Here is an 18765-nt window from a genome sequence, read left to right as displayed (position 1 = left end):
GAAGGGGCTAATAATTTTGACCTTAAAATTAGTGTGAAAACAATTTAAACTGCTTTTATTCTAGCCAAAATAAAACAAATAAGATTTTCTCCAGAAGAAAAAAATATTATCAGACATACTGTGGAAAATTCCTTGCTCTGTTAAGCATAATTTGGAAAATATTTAAAAAAAAAAAAACAAATTCAAAGGGGGGCTAATAAATCTGACTTCAACTGTATAGCTTATTCTTTTAATGTATCGTTTTTTTATTTGCTTTGGAACTTGCAAAGTAACATATTTTTATATTATGATATTGATTGTTCTAATGTATATATATTTAGATCTTTAAAATTTATTTTATTAAAATATTATTGGAGTGGGATAAAGATAAAATAAAATAATTCATTGGTCAGTTCTGGTCAGGCCTGAGAATACTATAACAGTAACTATAACTCAAAGCTTTATTTATTTATTTTTTTATTGACATAAGTAACAGGAAATACATAAAACATTAATTTGTGCTAATATTGTGTGACCTGAATATAAATACATATTATACATATTCATGGTACATTTTGTAACTAAAATAATACAAGGGATGAGGGGGAAAAAAACAATACATTAAAAAAGAAAAACAAACATTTAAAGAAAACAAAATAAGAAAATATGAATATATATCCAAAGAAATAAAACATAAATATCTCAAACTATACTTAGATTATTAGGAATGATACATAGGCGTACCAAAAAGGCATCCGATAACTTAAAGGAAGGGCCAGATGAAATCTGCTGACATTTTTTGCTATTTCTGCTGAGAATTTTGGTAAAAAAAAATCTGTGGATTTCTGTGGAATTATTTTGGGAGTATAATAACTAAAACATTAATATGTGAAATAAAAAAATATATCTTTTAAACTTTTATTTAATGTTTAAAATGCAAATCCAATTAGATTCACTTGATTTGGTAAACAAAGCAAGTCTCTCATATAATATCTCTACTAAAAGACAGAAAATATTACTTTACAAACTGCATTGTACATAAATCAGATGAACATTTTTATATTAATCAATAATATTACTGTAATTAATTTAAAAACTGAATAAACTTAGATTTACTCTAGTAAATAAACAGAATTAATGATTGACTAAAAATCTGCGGAATTCCGCGCGCGCAGATTCCGTCTGGACCTACTTAAAGGTAATGATTATAATGATAATATTATTTTTTTCAGCAGTTCAGTTGTTTTAGCAGCTTAGGCAAACAGATTCCATAACTAAGAGTATAACTAACGCTGTATCAAACTCCGCGAAAAATTTTGGTCGGCCGCGTTGAGGCGTGATGACGTCAGTGCGCCATCGCGTTTGAAACGTGTTTTTCTTTCCGCACAGGAGTTTGTGCATTTCATTCGTCCGATTCATTTTTACTCCCATAAATCATGAGTAGATCACTTTAGAGCAGCTCGCATGGGATTGTGATCACGTGTTTACTTTCTCTCTCTGCCTGCAGTCTGTTTATCCGTAAGTTGTGTGACCTGCCAGAGTTTACGTGTGTTTATCTATTTAGGTGATGTGTTAGTCATTTGTATTTATATATGTATGCAGTGGCGTAGCGGACGGGCCCGCAGGGCACGCACCGCGGGGGGGGCCCCGCGTGATTAGGGGGCCCTGCGTCGTCGTGATTTTCAATAATTAAAAATCCACCGGCGAACGCAATAATCAAACTCTTGGGAACAACTGTGGTCGGAACCAAAGTTCACACGTCTGTGTTCTCTGAACACCTCTCAAGCGGTGGACTACTTCATTCTGATTGCTTACAGCTGTAACAGCGCCAATGTTGCCAACTTAGCGACTTTGTCACTAGATTGAGCAACTTTTCAGACCCCCCTAGCGACAAATCTAGCGACTTTTTTGTGTGTTATTGGAGATTTTTTTTAGACTGTCATTTGTCCATACTGTACCGTCCCTACTCTTCTCAACGAGCTGCGTGTGATGCCACCGGCCCCTCCCCTGCCTCACAGCACTGACAGGCGGCCCAGTCAGTCCTCGTACAGCAGCCTCTCCCACCTGCAGCCCGAGAGCAGATCACCCCTCTGCGTACCGACGACAAATGATTTAGCACAGGCAGTGTGAAGGTATTTCCCTTGTACAGTCAAACCGATCTTCTTCTACTTTATTTTAACAATTTAATTGGACCGTTTATTCTTTTCTTGTTCACAATCACAGATATTAGAGACAGTTTCTGAACTTGTCTGAGTTTATTACATATGAGAGATTACTGCACATTCACTACATATCTATAATGACATACTGTATTCAAACAGCAATACATTTAGTTAAATAAACATGCTTATATAAAGTGTAGTGCAATTATAAATACCCCTTTATTAACCATAGGCTGTTAAACAAACAGAAACGGTAGAACGTGATGACGTCAGTGATATGCAAATTGACGTATGACGTATCCCCCCCTCCCTTCATCAGGGGGCCCTGTCAGCGATCCCTGCAGGGGGGCCTCTGCATTTTGCGCTACGCCACTGTATGTATGTAATGTAAGTGATTTCTGAAGTATCCGTTAACACGCATCAGACGCACATATTGGCGTGTGTCACGATGTTCTAAGCTCGTCTCTTATCTTTTTACAATCTGTGGTCTGTATGTTGTCACAGGTCCGCCATGGAGGCTCTGACCGAGGCTCTGTCCGGCAGTTTCTCGGTGTCCAGGGAAATAAACAGCACATCTGCTCCTCACCCCCGCCTGGCGCAATACAAGAGCAAATACAGCGTGCTGGAGCAGGGAGAACGGCGCAGGAGGTTCCTGGAGCTGCAGAAAGAGTGAGTGAAGTTTCTTGCTAGTAGTACTTGCGTATTTAGATACCAGTTTCTTTTCCATTAAGTACCATTGCTTATTCAGCATCTACTAGTGATTGCTATTGTGGTGCTGTTTCTTTTCTCTAGATAACAACATATATATATATTTTTTATAATACACCAGTACTTATTCAGTAGATATTGTTCTTCCATATTCTTTGGAGCTGTGGAGAACAGTGAATGGGATAGTTTCACACAAGTACTGGTATTTAATGAATATCTGGATGACTGTGTTTTTAGGAAGAGGCTGAACTACGTGAATCACGCTCGTCGTCTGGCGGATGGAGACTGGAGCACAGCCGACAGTGAGGATGAGGAGGAGGCAGAGAAGAAGAGTCTACAGACGGAGAACGGCGCAGATGAAGAGGGCATGGAGGTCGAGCCGAGAAAAAAACTGCCCAAACATTACGCCAACCAGGTGCTCACAAATCACTGATGCTTAAACAGAACAAAACGGAAGGATTCTAAAGTTTTTAAAATACATTTTTATTTATTTTTTAAAATTGTAATTATTAATATTTAAATATTAAATAGGTATCAACTCTTCTTTATTTGTTATTTTTGTTTATTTAATTGGTATCATCTCTTCTTGAAATATGAAGTTGTAATTGAAGTTATTATTATGTCATATGTTTTTATTTATAATGATCTTGCCATTAAATAACCGTAAGTTTCTGATGTGGCAATACAAAAACAAATGAACAAATAGGTTGCCTATAAAAAATTTGTAATAAAGGAATTGCCAACCTACGTCACACATGAGGTCACACGGGTTCCCAGTTGCAAAAAAGACCAGTTGCAATAGCAAACATGTCGTGTTGTGCGGTAGGATGCCAAATTCAAAATAAATGGATTGAGGACTTAATTAAACATGCTTGACTCTGCAGTTCTCAGTTTATATCAGGTAAGCTCACGCTATGCTAAATCAAACACATTAGTTTTGATTGCAGCAATGTATGATTTCAGGAAAAACTGTTAAATATAGTTCATTAAACTGCGGACACTGAATGCTAAGAATAAAATGTAAACATGTACGTTCACATACCCTGCTGTACAAGTGCAGTTCGCTGTCAGAATGTAGTTGTTTTGCTTGTTGATGATTACCCAGGCCTTGAACTGCTCCGTCTTCTTTCCTTGTCTTTGGATAGGCAGAACCTCGGTTTTTAGCACTACATAGTTTTGAATCTGGTAATCATGGAGCATTACTTCTTGCACATGACCACACACAACAACATTGTTGGCATCTAAATACTTGTAGGCCTTTAACTTCTCTCTTGTAAAACCACTTGGAGCTTCAATGAGATAGGTGTATATTTCGGGCTGGATGCTTGGCCATTTCGTCTATCGCAAATGGACCTGTCAGACGAACGCCGCTCACTTTAACGTTAATTTTGCCGAATAACTGTGCTAACTACTAGGTGACCAACTGTTATAATACGCTGAAAGCATTATGTAAATAATATATATAATACATAATCGATATAACTTATTTCTAAGACAACAACAAACTCTGTTCCGCATCGGATGTCAGTCCCTCGCTGTAAATGCAAGCGCTTTTCTGCACCCTTGCTGCGCGTGCATTCCTGAATGTTTACAAACAGCTAATTCGTCTATAGCTTAATAGAAATTAGACTCGGATAAGTATTTACAACTTTATATATACATTTTATACTAAATATTTTAACTTTAAAATGCATCAAATGCTATAAAAGTGGATTATAATGTCTGAAACGGTTATCATATTTTTAATTATATATAATATTTTAAAAACCTTATATATAATAGTATGATATTACCAAAGATTACCAATGTGAATAGAGCTTTTAGGTTGCATTACATTAAAAAAAAATCATGCTTGCGTTTTGTAGCAAATACATTGCAATAAAAATACGTGTTTTATACTATAGTTTTCCGACTCCATTATAAGTATAATATATTTTTCTGTTTTTAAATTAAAAGTGGGTACTTGCATGAATATATAAAGCGTTTATGTATATATTCTTAGTTTATATTGTTATTTATTATATACTTTTTTAAATTAATGTAAAATTATTCATATCAAAATTCCCTGTCTGGTGTCTAGTCGATTTATTCACTTCCAGTGTTTCCTCTAGGAATTGTTCCAGCTGTGGCGGCAGACCTTTTTTTTTTACACAGATCTACCAACTACCTGTGCCGTTATTTCAATGCAAATATCGTGAGCGCAGTCTTACAACTCGAGATCGCATTTATGTAATAGCCTACAAGCATGCTTATCTCTTTGCTTGCGCGCTGATTTCCTCTGCTCGTGCACAAAACTTCTTGCATGCCCTCAAATATACGCTGCTCAAGCACAGATCTTCTAGTGCGCTCTCAAATAAAAGCTGCAGAAGTGCGATTTAGTGCGTTTATGTAACAAGTATGTCTCCCAACATTTATTAGATTTGCTAGGAATATTTTATAAATGTCTCCAATAGACCTAGAGAGCGGGATTAATGCATCCTGAAGTAAAGTGAAATGACTATGTCGTGATTGCTGGCCTCACGCACCTGTCAGTCAGCACGTAACCTAAAAGGGTTAAACAAATGACGCACAGCACTACTACGGTTACAGAAAAGTTTGCGCTGTTATAATTCACTTACCCTTTAATAAGTTTGATTGAGATTATCTCCCGCTCTAAAAAAAAAAAAAAACACGACTGAATGTTTTAAAAGCAAAGCTGTAATGCAGCCGTGGTGGGATCAGTTTTGGTGTGGCGCCCCACCATGGAAGAATAAATGTAGTGGAAACCATGACTTCATATATATCTTTTATTTCATTAAATTTGTGTAATTATGTCATTTAATATTATATTTAGATGTTTTATTTAATTCCATGTTTATACAATTGTTTTTTAATGCCATCTCTGTTCTCCAGCTGATGTTGTCAGAGTGGTTGGTGGATGTTCCTGCAGATCTGAGCTCTGATTGGCTGATGGTGGTTTGTCCAGTTGGGAAACGGTCACTTGTTGTCGCATCCAAGGTTTGGATCATTTTACATCCCTACAGTACTATACTTTGCCATACTCCAGTACTTTAAAAAAAATTGAAAATTAATACTGTGAATGACAGTAAAATAAGCATTTATATTGATATGAAAGATTTCTTGGGGTTTTGTTCATGAGTGAGTGAAGGGTGGAACGTGAGATTGACAGGTGGATTGGTGCAGTGGCTGCAGTAATGCGGTTGATGTATTGGTCCATTGTGTTAAAGGAGCTGAGCCGAAAGGCTAAGCTCTCGATTTACCGGTCAGTCTACGTTCCTACTCTCACCTATGGTCATGTGCTTTGGGTCATGAACATTTTGAGTTTACTCGCTTCATTCACGCATCAGATTCACTGAGCAACGGATGCGGATTCGCATCATAGACAGGGCTTCTGTCTGCCCAGTGACTGTAGCTTTGTTGCTAAATGGCTTACATGGATTTTATTGAGAGAATAGCTGTGTTTATGTGCTTTATGAAGGCTGAAAAACAGCGTCAATTCATTTGGAGCCGTGTCTAAGTGCACTAGATCCTTTCAAAGGTGCACCCAGCTCTATGAGTTCCTCAACTCCCCCAGAAACTACACCTGGATGATGGAGGCTTTCAGTGGTGCTTTCGACTGAGCCCAGCCCAGTTTGATCAACTGTTTTCCGGTGTCGGCAGGAGGATTTTCCCCCAGGACACCAACAACAGGTGCTACATTATAAGCACGCCCCTACGAGAGAAAGCTCCTGATTGGTTAACGTGGCGCTGAAGTTCAGATTTTCTAACTTTAGCGATTCGCGCGAAATGTGTGCTAAGCGTGTCAATCGTGCAAAACAGCGCTATTCGCGTGATTGAGGTCAATTTGCGTCTTTGCATTGACTTCAGGCGCTTATTTTGCCTCAGGTGTGAACGGAGCATTAGACTGCTGCCCCTGCGACAGAAATCAGAATTATTAGCCCTCCTTTGAATTTTTTCAATTTCAGGAAATTTTCACAGTATGTCTGATAATATTTTTTCTTCTGGAGAAAGTGTTATTTATTTGTTATAATTCGGTTAAAATAAAAGCAGTTTTTTATTTTTTAAAAACCCATTTGAAGGTCTACAGAACAAACCATTGGTGTACAATAACTGGCCTAATTATTATGCTGAAAACCCCTGCATATTTTTATATGTATATATAATATGCAGGTGTTTTCAGCATTAAAACACATAAGAAGTGTGTCTTGAGCAGCAAAACAGCATTAGAATGATTTTTGACTGGAATAAGGATGATAATTTTTAGATTTTGCTCCACAAATATTGCATTTCAAATTGTATTTTAATATATAATACATTGCTCAGCATAAATAAATATGCTCAATCAAACAAATCTTGAATTTAATTACTTTCATGCTCATTGTCTCATCTTTAGGGATCTACAACATCTTACACCAAAAGCGGCTACTGTGTGAATCGCTTCCCTTCTCTGATCCCCGGCGGGAACAGACACAATTCTGCTCTGGGCAAAGGTCAGCAGCACCACTAGAGTGTGCTAAAGTACTGCGCTTCTCACAACTGATAATAACACATATGTTTCATATAGATTACACCATCCTGGACTGCATCTACAGCGACGTGGACAGAACATATTACATCCTGGACGTCATGTGCTGGAGGGGACATCCTGTGTACGACTGCTCCGTGAGTGAGCACTTCCTGTCATCACATTTACAGACATGTCAGGGACTGCTTTTACACATTTGGACACAATTTTTTTAAATTCATTCATTCTCTAAAGTGCTATCATTATTTTTCTTGCACCAAAACAATCATAATTTAGTTTTATAATCACCATTTTTATTATAATTTATTAGATATTAGTTTATAAGATAAACAGAATGGTTTGTTCCTAATATATTTTTATACTTAATATAATGTTGCTAATATATTTTGTCACTAATTTGTATTTAAAAGTGACAGTAAAACGTGCATATCGTTACTGAATTTTTTATTCATTAAAAAATCTTGAAAATATTTCTTACAAATTTCAGAAATGTTTTCAAACATTGATCATCAAATCAGTATATGTGGACTGGTTTCTGAACAATGATGTGAAACTGGAGAGCGTAGAAATAGAGAAAGTTAAGCTTTGCATCATGGGAATAAATTGAATTTTAAATCTTATCACAATAAAATACAGTTCTTTTAATTGGTAAAAATAATTCACAATATTTTTGTTTGTTGTATTTTTGATCATATAATGAAAATAGGGGGAATATATATATATATAATTCCTTGTGTGTGTGAAGCACACTTGGCAATAAAGTGGATTCTGATTATTAGAGATAAATTATTAAAACTATGTTTAGAAATGTGTTGAAAAACTCTGCTCTCTGGTAAACAGAAAACGGGGGGAAAAAACAGAGGCGCTAATAATTCAAGGGGGTTAATAATTCTGACTTTAACTGTGTGTGTGTGTGTGTGTGTGTGTGTGTGTGTGTGTGTGTGTGTGTATTTATATGTATGTCTATGTAAATATATGTGTGTGTGTGTGTGTGTGTATGTGTGTATATATATATATATATATATATATATATATATATATATATATGTATATATATATATATATATGTGTGTGTGTGTATATATGTGTGTGTGTGTGTGTGTGTGTGTGTGTATATATATATATATAAAATATTTCATTATTTTTCAAATAACTCCCAAGTGCTTTTTAATGGATTAAAGATTTTTTCAACACATCATTTTTAAACATAACAGTTTATTCAGGAAGCTTTGAGTGTTTGTAATACAAACAGAAACACAATTATAATCAAAAATAAAAAAAGCTTGGAGGTCAAAATTATTAGCCCTCTGATGTTAATAGTCAATAGTGTAACCCTTTTGATTGATAACAGCCATCAACGTTTATTGTAGCTCTCAACAAGTTTCAAGCATGTCTCCTGAGGAGTGTTAGCCCATTCTTCCTTAGCAAATCTCTCAAGCTCTTCCAGATTTGTTGGTCTTCTGGCATGAACTCTAGACTTCAGTGTCCCCCACAGATTTTCTATTGGATTCAAGTCTGGGCTTTGTGCAGGCCAGTCAAGGACTTTCACTTTGTTCTGTTGAAGGTAGTTCTTTACCAGAAGTGAGGTATGCTTTGGGTCATTATCATACTGGAATACAAAACGTCGACCCAAACCAAGTTTTGTTGCAGACTGTTTGAGGTTATTTTTCAAAATCTTCTGGTAGTTTTCCTTTTTCATGTTTCCTTCAACCCTGATAAGATTCCCAGTTCCACATGCACTGAAACATCCCCATAGCATTATACTACTACCGCCATGTTTCACTGTGGGAACGGTGTTCTTTGGATTAAATGCCTCTCCCTTCTTCCTCCAAACATAGGCAACATCTCTATGGCCAAAGAGCTCTAGTTTTGTCTCATCTGACCAAAGGATACGTTTCCAGTATTCATTATTTTTCTCTAGATTGCCCCTGGCAAACTTCAGTCTAGCTTGGAGGTGTCATTTTTTTAAAAGAGGAGTCTTTCTTGGTCGACAACCTTTCAGTTCACTCCTGTGCAGGGCTCTAGTGACCGTCTTTGCTGAGACATTAATTGCAGACTTGGCTAAGTCATTCACTAGTGTCTTGGCAGTTGTTCTTGGGTCTTTAGAAACCTCTCTTACTAATTTTCTTTCCAAAGTTTTGGAAATCTTTCGCTTTCTACCTCTGCCAGTCATGTTCTCCACAGTGTGGATCTCATTAAACTTCTTGATAATACTTCTCACGGCACTTCTTGACACTTGAAAACGCTTTGATAAACATGTATATTCTTCTCCTTCTTTGTGAGCCTCAACAATTCTTTTTCTCAAGTCTAAACTTATTTCTTTTGTCTTTGTCATGATGACAGAATGCATTATCGTACTATTTGTTTTTCAAGACACCAGTTTTAAGCTTTAAGTGCAATTTAAAGGCTTAATTAGGTTAATTACCTTAACTAGGCAAGTTAGTGTAATTAGGCAAGTCATTGGACAACAGTAGTTTTTTCCTGGAGCCAATCAAACAAATAATTACTTAAGAGGGCTAATAATATTGACCTTAGCAGTTTTTACTTAAAAAAATAAATAAATAATTATTTCACCCAAAATAAAAGAAAAAAAACCTTTTCCAGAAGAAAAATACTAAAGGAAATGCCGTGAAAACAATTTTCTTGCTCTGTTCAACAGCACTTGTGAAATATTTGCAAAAGAATACAAATTTCATAGGAGGGCTAATAATTTTGACTTCAACTGTATATGTGTGTATATATGTATTTGTGTATGCATGTATGCATGTATGCATGTATGCATGTATGCATGTATGCATGTATGTATGAATGTATGTATATATATGTGTGTGTGTGTGTGTGTGTGTGTGTGTGTGTGTGTGTGTGTGTGTGTGTGTGTGTGTGTGTGTGTGTGTGTGTGTGTGTGTGTGTGTGTGTGTGTGTGTGTGTGTGTGTGTGTGTGTATATGTGTATATATATATATATATATATATATATATATATATATATATTATTGCGACTTCCTGATGCCTCCTATAAGTCGCTCGAGAGGCAGTGAAGGTCCTTTATATTTGTGACGCGCTGGTGGCTTTAGACAGAGACACTGAGCCCAGGATGTTATATGGAAAACTTTATGTAAACTTGAAGCATGAAAAAACAATACAGCAATTTGTGTCTTTGAATACCTGTTTTGTATGGTGTCGATTATTACGTTGGTGTGATGATTGTTGCGTGTGCCGTTGTGATACAGTTTTGCGTTGCTTGGTTTGCGCTGCTGTTTGCGCTGCTGTTTGCGGTCAACAAAAAATACGGCTACCCCACTCTCCTTCTCTCCTCCTCACCTGTGTGCAGTGGTGGTAAGAGTACAAAAAAATTGTACTCAGTTACAAGTACTGTTACATTGCTGAAATTGTACTCAATTACAAGTAAAAGTACTGGTGTTAAAAAGTACTCAAGTAAAAGTACAAATTACTCATCGTAAAAACTACTCAAATTACAAAATTACAAATTACTTTTTTAGCTTGGCGGTATTGGTGGAATTATCCATAAATGCGGAGTCAGACAAGATCCAGGCAGTAAAACACATTTTACATAACACATTTAAAGATGCTATAAACACTTTTAAAACTGTGTAAACAGCATTAATTATAGATAATAATTATAGAGCACCTATAGAGGAAACCCACGCCAACATGGCGAAAACATGCAAACTCCACACAGAAACACCAACTGACTCAGCCAGGGCTTGAACCAACAAACTTTTTACTTTGAGGCGATAACAATACCCACTGCGCACCATGATTATTTTACAAAAACAATGTTTTGTTATTTTGAGTATAAAGATAACAGAAATATGCACAAATGCACGACTTTTTATCATTTCAAATGATGCCTCTTTTATCTGTACGATCAATAGATGATGTAATAAATAAAAAAAAAAACACTTGCAAATTATGGAGAAACTTTGTTAATTACCTAATTCGCGAACTGAACCGTCAGAAACCACAGAACAACACTGCCTAGTGCCTAAACATATTATTAATAAATATAATATCACACAAATTAAGTTATGTCTTCTTACCATAATGTTTTTTTTTTAGATTATAGATTGAAGTCTTAAAAAAAGGGTTTCTGCAGATATCATAATGTCAAATTTAAGACTTTTTAAGACCTCTTTAAGACCATAAAGTATTAAATTTAAGACCTATATCACAATATCAAAAGCATGCAAGAGAAAATGCAAAAACACTAAATTTGTGGTAAAATAAAATTATTTAAATAGAACAGTACTGAAGACAGGTTAGATGCACCATTTAAGTGCAGGAACAAAAAAACAAAGAAACAAACATTTTGAGGCTGATTTATACTTTCGCCTGGCTCCGCATTGCACACCTCCGCTGACTGTGCGCGCACCTCACGAAATGGATGAGGCTTTAATACTAGACGTGTTCGTCATTGTGATATTCTTTAAAACATCAGGGGCCAGTCAAAAGAAACCTCACTGTAAAGTCAGACGGATAAACAGAAGTAAAACGTTTTCAGAACTACGTCATATCTTTAATATTGTTCAAGATTTTAAAAATAATTATTTTTCATTATTTTTATAATTGATTATGATTACAAAGTTGGGTGACGCGGTGGGGCAGTGGGTAGCGCTCTCGACTCAAGGCAAAAAGGTCGCTGGTTCAAGCCTTGGCTGGGTCAGTTGGCATTTCTGTGTGAAGTTTGCATGTTCTCCCCGTGTTTGCGTGGGTTTGCTCAAGATGCTCCGGTTTTCCCCCTACAGTCCAAAGACATGCATTTTAGGTGAATTAGGTAAGCTAAATTGTCTGTTGTTGTAAATGAGAATGGGTTGCAGCTGGAAGGGCACCCGCTGTGTAAAACATATGCTGATAAATCATTCGGTTCATTCCGCTGTGGCGACCCCAGATTAATAAAGGAACTAAGCCAAAAAGAAAATTAATGAATGATTATAAAGTTTTATAACTATTCAAGATTTTTTAAATTAGAGTTTGATGCATCACTCACTTGTGTTCATATCTCAGACAGTTCTACCTATTAAAGTTAAATATCAATGACAACAGAACATGGGTTACTCTACAATTGTTTTTTTATTCTGGCAAGAATAATAGCAAAAAAATATATATATATTATTTTTTGCCCACTCAACAATTGACACATTATTGTCTGGCTAGTTTCTGTCCTCTACTAATGAGCTGAAAAGGCAATAATGGTCCAACAATCCTGTCCATCATCACCAATAAAGCCTAGAAATTAAGCATGAGTACACTGTAAGCCGATGGGCTCATATATTCTTTTCCAGTTATCAAATACTTAATTTGTTACTTAATTTTTGTTACATTGCTTTAACTTCAAAATGATACATCAGTTTAAAACCAATAAATGGTGAAAAAACATATTCTGTAATCTTAAAACCACCTGGGTCTCCACTTTTGCCATGGCCTCTTTTTTGTTGTAACAAACTTATCCCCCAGGTTTTTCCAAACTTTAACAAAACACTTCCTTTCCATGGCTGTTGCAATTTCTAGCCAAGAATTATTGGTCATCTGGTCATCTCTATGCTGATCACGCATGGTCGGATAGTTAAGATGTCTGTACAGTCGTACTGTTACAGACAAAATCTCTTCAAAGTGATTTAAATTCAACTCGAATCAAGCGCGGCGCCGCGCGAACTGTTCACCCGAAATCATGTCGCGCGCGTCCAAAGTTAACCTCCGCAAACACGGCGATGACGTCACATTCGCCGCGCGCACTGAGCTATTGCATGCTGGTCTTTTCTTATTTGTAGTTTTAATACTGCAAATTACAATAGGAATAGTGAAATAAAGAACTACACCACCACGAAACCAAGCAACAACAAAAAAAATTAAATGAGCATTAGGAGTAGCGTTACATGTACATCGGAAAAATAAGACCTGTGCAAACATATTTCAGACCTAGAACAGCGAACTTGAGACTTTTTAAGGCCTAAAATTTAGATGTTTATATTTTAGACATTTTAAGACCCCACGGAAACCCTGTGTAAGCCGGATGGTACAGCAGAGGGCAGGTTTCATCCACCTTTTTTTGCGCTTTTTGGATATGCACATAAAAACGGTTGATGGAAACGCTATAATGCGCATATATTTTGAAAATGTGTGTGAATGGACAAACCAGCAGGCTAAGCACATTGTAACATCTAAAGTGTTGTTTTGGTCATTTTAAACCGCCTCAACCATTTCAGTATTATATTGTATTAATGACCTCCAGAATTGTCAAGAGTGCCTGCACTCCGTGTCTCGCGCCTTCCAGCGCGCGTTCACTGCGTGCAGGATTGCCTTCTGATGCGCAAGTCACTTATTAAATGAAGATCATTTATTCATGCAGCTGCTCCTACTGATGCTAATTCTGTTTTTACTTTTGATATTTGTCGCCAGTTAATCAGGTGGCAATTTTGTTCTCTTTGACTTGTTGGACAGAAACGCTGCTTTATTTGCAGTCTTTTATGCGATATTCCAGTTTTGGGCATACATTTAATTAGCATTTTAGATGATACCAGCTATTCACATCAGCACAGCTGTCCCCTTTTTTCCCTATGTACCTGTAGGTGAACAGCTCCTCCAGGTGTGGCAATGGGCATTCATCCTCTGCTATTTCTTCCTCATTTCTTCTGTCTTAAATCTCCATATGTAATTGATAACTTTGTGACTGTATGATGACGGTCACGTAAATCTGCAGTAGCCTGAACTTGTTTTTCGGTTCAAATAATGTACCAGGCTTTTTATTGGTCCGTTAAGATCAGCTTTTTTTATTGGCTACCGAAATGCTGGTCAGTGCTTGGCTGAAATATTAATTTATTTACAGTACTCTGTAACGAATTGTGATTTTAAAAGTAACAAAGTAGATTACTCAGCTTAATTTGTACTCAAGTACAAGTAAAATTACAGGCTTAAAATTCTACTCATGAAAGTACAATTACCCCAAAAATGTACTTAATTACAGTAACGTGAGTAGTTGTAATTCGTTACTCCCACCACTGCCTGTGTGATTGTGCACGCGCTTTATATGTTCGAGCAGGTGCCAATTATGCCCACGTGACCAAAACATAAAACGTCACTGTGAAACCCAAACCAATCAGTATACAAATAAACATTATAATTAAATGAAAAGTAATATGGCTCCTATATATATATATATATATATATATATATATATATATATATATATATATATATATATATATATAATATTTTGTATAATTTATTTTTAATGAATAATTATTATTTTTATTTTTTACAGACGGAGTTCCGCTTCTACTGGCTTCAGTCTAAAGTGGACGAGGTTGAAAGTCTTTCTGAAATTTCCAAGATTAATCCTGTAAGTGAACAAATCGCTGCACTTGTGAACGAGGCTGAACTTTGAGCTGCAGATCTTTTGTTCATGGCCTGTTCTCTCTTTGCAGTTCAGATTTGTGGCCTTGAGTAGCATCAGCTGTTCCACAGAGTCCATCCAGACGGCTCTCGCACATGAATACAGCTATAAAGTAAGAACATACTTTACTTAGCATGCACAAAATGGAACATCTATAAAAATGATTGAACTATTCGTTTATATTAGAATCAAGCACATATACATGCAAATGATATTATAAAACTGTTACCACACAATACAATTATCTGGCCAATAATGCATGCATTCAGTATTTTGAAACAAAAGCGTTATTTGCCTATAGACAGTGAGCAAATGTTACAAAATAAACATACAGTATCATATCTGATGTTGTATTGCTAGCATGTTTTAGCATTTTGGTAACTTTTTACAGCTTTTAAAACATGCTATTATCTTTTAACACACGGCTAGCATGGTAATAGCATTTTGCTAGCATGTTGTACCACACTGACTGCATGTTTTCCACATTTGATTAACATTTAATTAGCTTGCGTTATGTTGTTAGCATGTTTAAAAACATTGCTACTAAGTTTTAACAAAATTTTGGGACCTTTTAGCTGAATTCTAACATTCCTAGGCTAATTATACAGCTTTTTTGTGATAGACAAGTATTATTTCGTAGAATTGTAGCTTAAGTTATTAGTTTGTCTTGGAATTGACTTTGTCAGTTGGAGTTTGGGCACATTTAGCAAGTTTCTTATATTTAGCCAACATTTTGCTAGCATGTGTTATCATTTTATAACATTTGCTAGCACATTTACCACATTTTAATATGTTGCTACTGGGATTTAACATAAATGAGAGACCTTTTAGCTTAATGCTAACATTCCTATGCTAATTATTAAACTTTTCTAGTGATAGACGAGACATATTTCAAAAAATTCTAGCTTAAGTTATTTATTGACTGTTATTGTCTTTCAACACACGGCTAGCATGTTATTAGCATTTTGCTAGCATATTGTACCACACTGATAGCATGTTTTCCACATTTGACCAACATTTTGCTAGCATGTGTTATGTTGTGTCGTCACATGTTGTTAACATTTTTAAAAACAATGCTACTAATATTTAATAAAATGTTGGGACCTTTTAGCTTAATGCTAACATTCGTAGGCTCATTATTCAGTGATAGACAAGTAATATTTTGTAGAATTGAAGCTTAAGTTATTAGTTTGTCTTAGAATTTACTTTGTCAGTTGGAGTTTGGGCACATTTAGCATGTTTTTTTATGTTTAGCCAACATTTTGCTAGCATTTGTTATCATTTTATAACATTTGCTAGCACATTTACCACATTTTATTACATTGCTACTGAGATTTAATATAATGTTGAGACCTTTTAGCTTAATGCTAATATTTCTATGCTAATTATTTAACTTTTCCAGTGATAGACGGGTCATATTTAATAGAATTATAGCTTAAGTTATAAGTTAAGTGATTTTTGTCAGTTGGAGTTTGGGCACATTTAGCATGTTTCTTATGTTTAGTCAATATTTTGCTAGAATATGTTATCATTTTAGAACATTTTCTTGCACATTTTTAATACATTGCTACTGGAAGTTAACATAATGTTGAGACATTTTAGCTTAATGCTAACATTCCATGGCTAATTATTCAGCTTTTCTAGTGATAGACGAGTAATATTTTATAGAAATGTAGCATAAGGTGTATTTTAGCATAATGCTAACATTCCAAATGAATTATTATTTTATAATATTTTTTTTGCCAGTTGAAAAGCTTGAACAGTTTTGGTTCATTATAACATTATAAATCATTATATATATATATATATATATATATATATATATATATATATATATTAGGATTTTCCAGTTTTGCTTTTGATTAGAAAATAAATGACAGCCACAGTCAGAGTTTAGTGGTTGTAGTTTTAAAAGTTAGTCACAAAAAGGTCAAAATGTGTTAATGACTTTCTCAAACCAACATAATATTCTCTCAGTCCTTCGGAATCTGTTATGCTTTCACACATAGGAGTTTTTTTAAAGGTGTAAAATTACGAAACGAAGGACACAAACAGATGAACTCAATGTGTTAATAGGTGGACGGTCTTCTGTTCTACCACAAGGAGACGCACTACACCCCGGGCAGCACGCCATTGGTCGGATGGCTCAGACCTTACATGGTGGCCGATATATTAGGGATGGATGTGCCAGAGTGTCCTCTCACTAGCAAACCCGATTATGCCAGCCATCAGCTTCAGCAGATCCTGGAGCACAAGAAAACATCCACAGAAGTTCGGCCGGCAGATCAAAATGGCCGATATGAACTCGAACACCTCTCCACTCCTGAGACACCAACGCAGAACTCACACCCCGCTCAGAAAGAAAACATGGAGACTTGAAAGCACTGCATAAACGTTTTTAGAAAGCACTTTTCTCAAGCCCGAGCTGTTGAGATGAGTTTTTAATTGCTCTATTTGCAATTCAGTTCTATGGTTTCTGTGCCCATAATGGCTGAAATGAAACCCATTCTGCAATTTTATAAATAGCTTTTTAATTAGATATTCTCATTGGACGATCAGGTCATTACAACAACCATTTGAATTGTTTGTTTTAATTTGTGTTGTCAACTTCAATAAAGTTTTATTGTCTGTTTTGTTTATCCCCTTTTCTAATATGATTATGAATGAAAAGGAGTTAGGAGGGCAAGCTTGGGTAGCTAGCTTGAAGCCAGTGGTGCTGTTGGTAAGAACAGAGGTCCAGTCTAGTTGCGTTCATTAGCCATCAACAAGGGTTTGTACTCGGGTGGAAAGGTGTGTGAGTGTGTGTGTGTCTTTTTTTTGTATGTGTGTGGTTTATGGTCAAATATGCACACACAGGCAAACAACAAAAGAAATCAGATTCAGTTCTCTGCACAGTTCAGCCATGTGCAGCCAGAAAGAGCGAACTGTGGGCACAGGTGCAGTTAATCAAGCCTTTGAGGCAGTCCTGATTGGCCAGAGGTTGAGTGGGTGGTGATTGGAGTGAACCATGAACTGAACAGGGGTGACACTACTTTGAGCAGCCAGTATTTTGCAGTTTAGGAATACAAAACTTTTAAACAATGAATGTCTAAACATGTTTAAAGTTTTGATACTTACAATAAATTGATATAGTTACAATAATTAGTATGTTTTTAGCATGAATTTGCATTCTGCTTGCATGTTTCTAGTAGGTCTGCACAATATTTGGTTTCAGCATCGATATCTCAATGTAATCATTTGCAACAGTCACATCCCAGGATATGAAATGTTGAGTTTGTAACACAATTATTCATGTGTATGTGTTTTTGATGCCTGTGATTGCATGATTTTAAACGCATTCAGGTATTAGATATTTGACACGATTAATTTTATTGAATCATGTTTATTTGTATCATTCAGTTGCTGTACTTGAATACTGTTAGACTCGGGACATGATAAAACACTTCAATTGTAGCTTTTCCTTGATTATATCTTTAGACTTTATAACTCGGAATTGCAACTTAATATCTCAGAATTGCGACTTAATAACTCAATATTACGATTTAATAACTCAGCATTGCGACTTTATAACTAAATATTGCGACTTCATAACTCAGAATTGTGACTTTAAAACTCAGAATTGTAACGTTAAAACTCGGAATTGCAACTTTATAACTCGGAATTGGGACTGTATAACTTGGAATTGCGACTTCATAACTCGGAAATGTGACTTTAACTCAATATTTGCGACTTTAACTGAAAATTGTGACTTTATATCTCGGAATTGCAGCTTTTTAACCGAAAATTGTGACTTTATAACTCAGAATTGCGACTTTATAACTTGGAATTGCAACTTAACTCAGAATTGCGACTTTATAACTCAATATTGCAACTTAATAACTTAGAATTGCGACTTAATAACTCAATATTACGATTTAATAACTCAGAATTGCGACTTTATTACTCAATATTGCGACTTCATAACTCAGAATTGCGACTTTA

The 18765-nt window shown here is 35.6% G+C and overlaps 1 protein-coding gene across 9 annotated transcripts in view; it reads left to right on the top strand.

Moving 5' to 3' along the window:
- Positions 1-17423, top strand: part of snupn (snurportin 1) — a 68938-nt gene extending 51515 nt beyond the window's left edge. The window contains exons 1-10 of one of the 9 annotated variants that reach the window (XM_087310419.1): positions 1344-2111; positions 2461-2528; positions 2646-2810; positions 3087-3264; positions 5742-5846; positions 7243-7339; positions 7414-7511; positions 14653-14730; positions 14816-14896; positions 16888-17423. In XM_087310419.1, coding sequence (XP_087166545.1) covers positions 2518-2528; positions 2646-2810; positions 3087-3264; positions 5742-5846; positions 7243-7339; positions 7414-7511; positions 14653-14730; positions 14816-14896; positions 16888-17163 — 1089 coding nt within the window. In that variant the 5' untranslated portion in view covers positions 1344-2111; positions 2461-2517 and the 3' untranslated portion in view covers positions 17164-17423. 9 annotated transcript variants of the gene reach the window in all.
- Positions 17424-18765: the final 1342 nt, after the last annotated feature.

This window comes from Danio rerio, chromosome 25 (assembly GCF_052040795.2).
Source record: "Danio rerio strain M-AB ecotype USA chromosome 25, GRCz13ab, whole genome shotgun sequence".
Lineage (NCBI taxonomy): Eukaryota > Metazoa > Chordata > Actinopteri > Cypriniformes > Danionidae > Danio > Danio rerio.
This window is presented reverse-complemented; position numbering and strand designations above follow the sequence as displayed.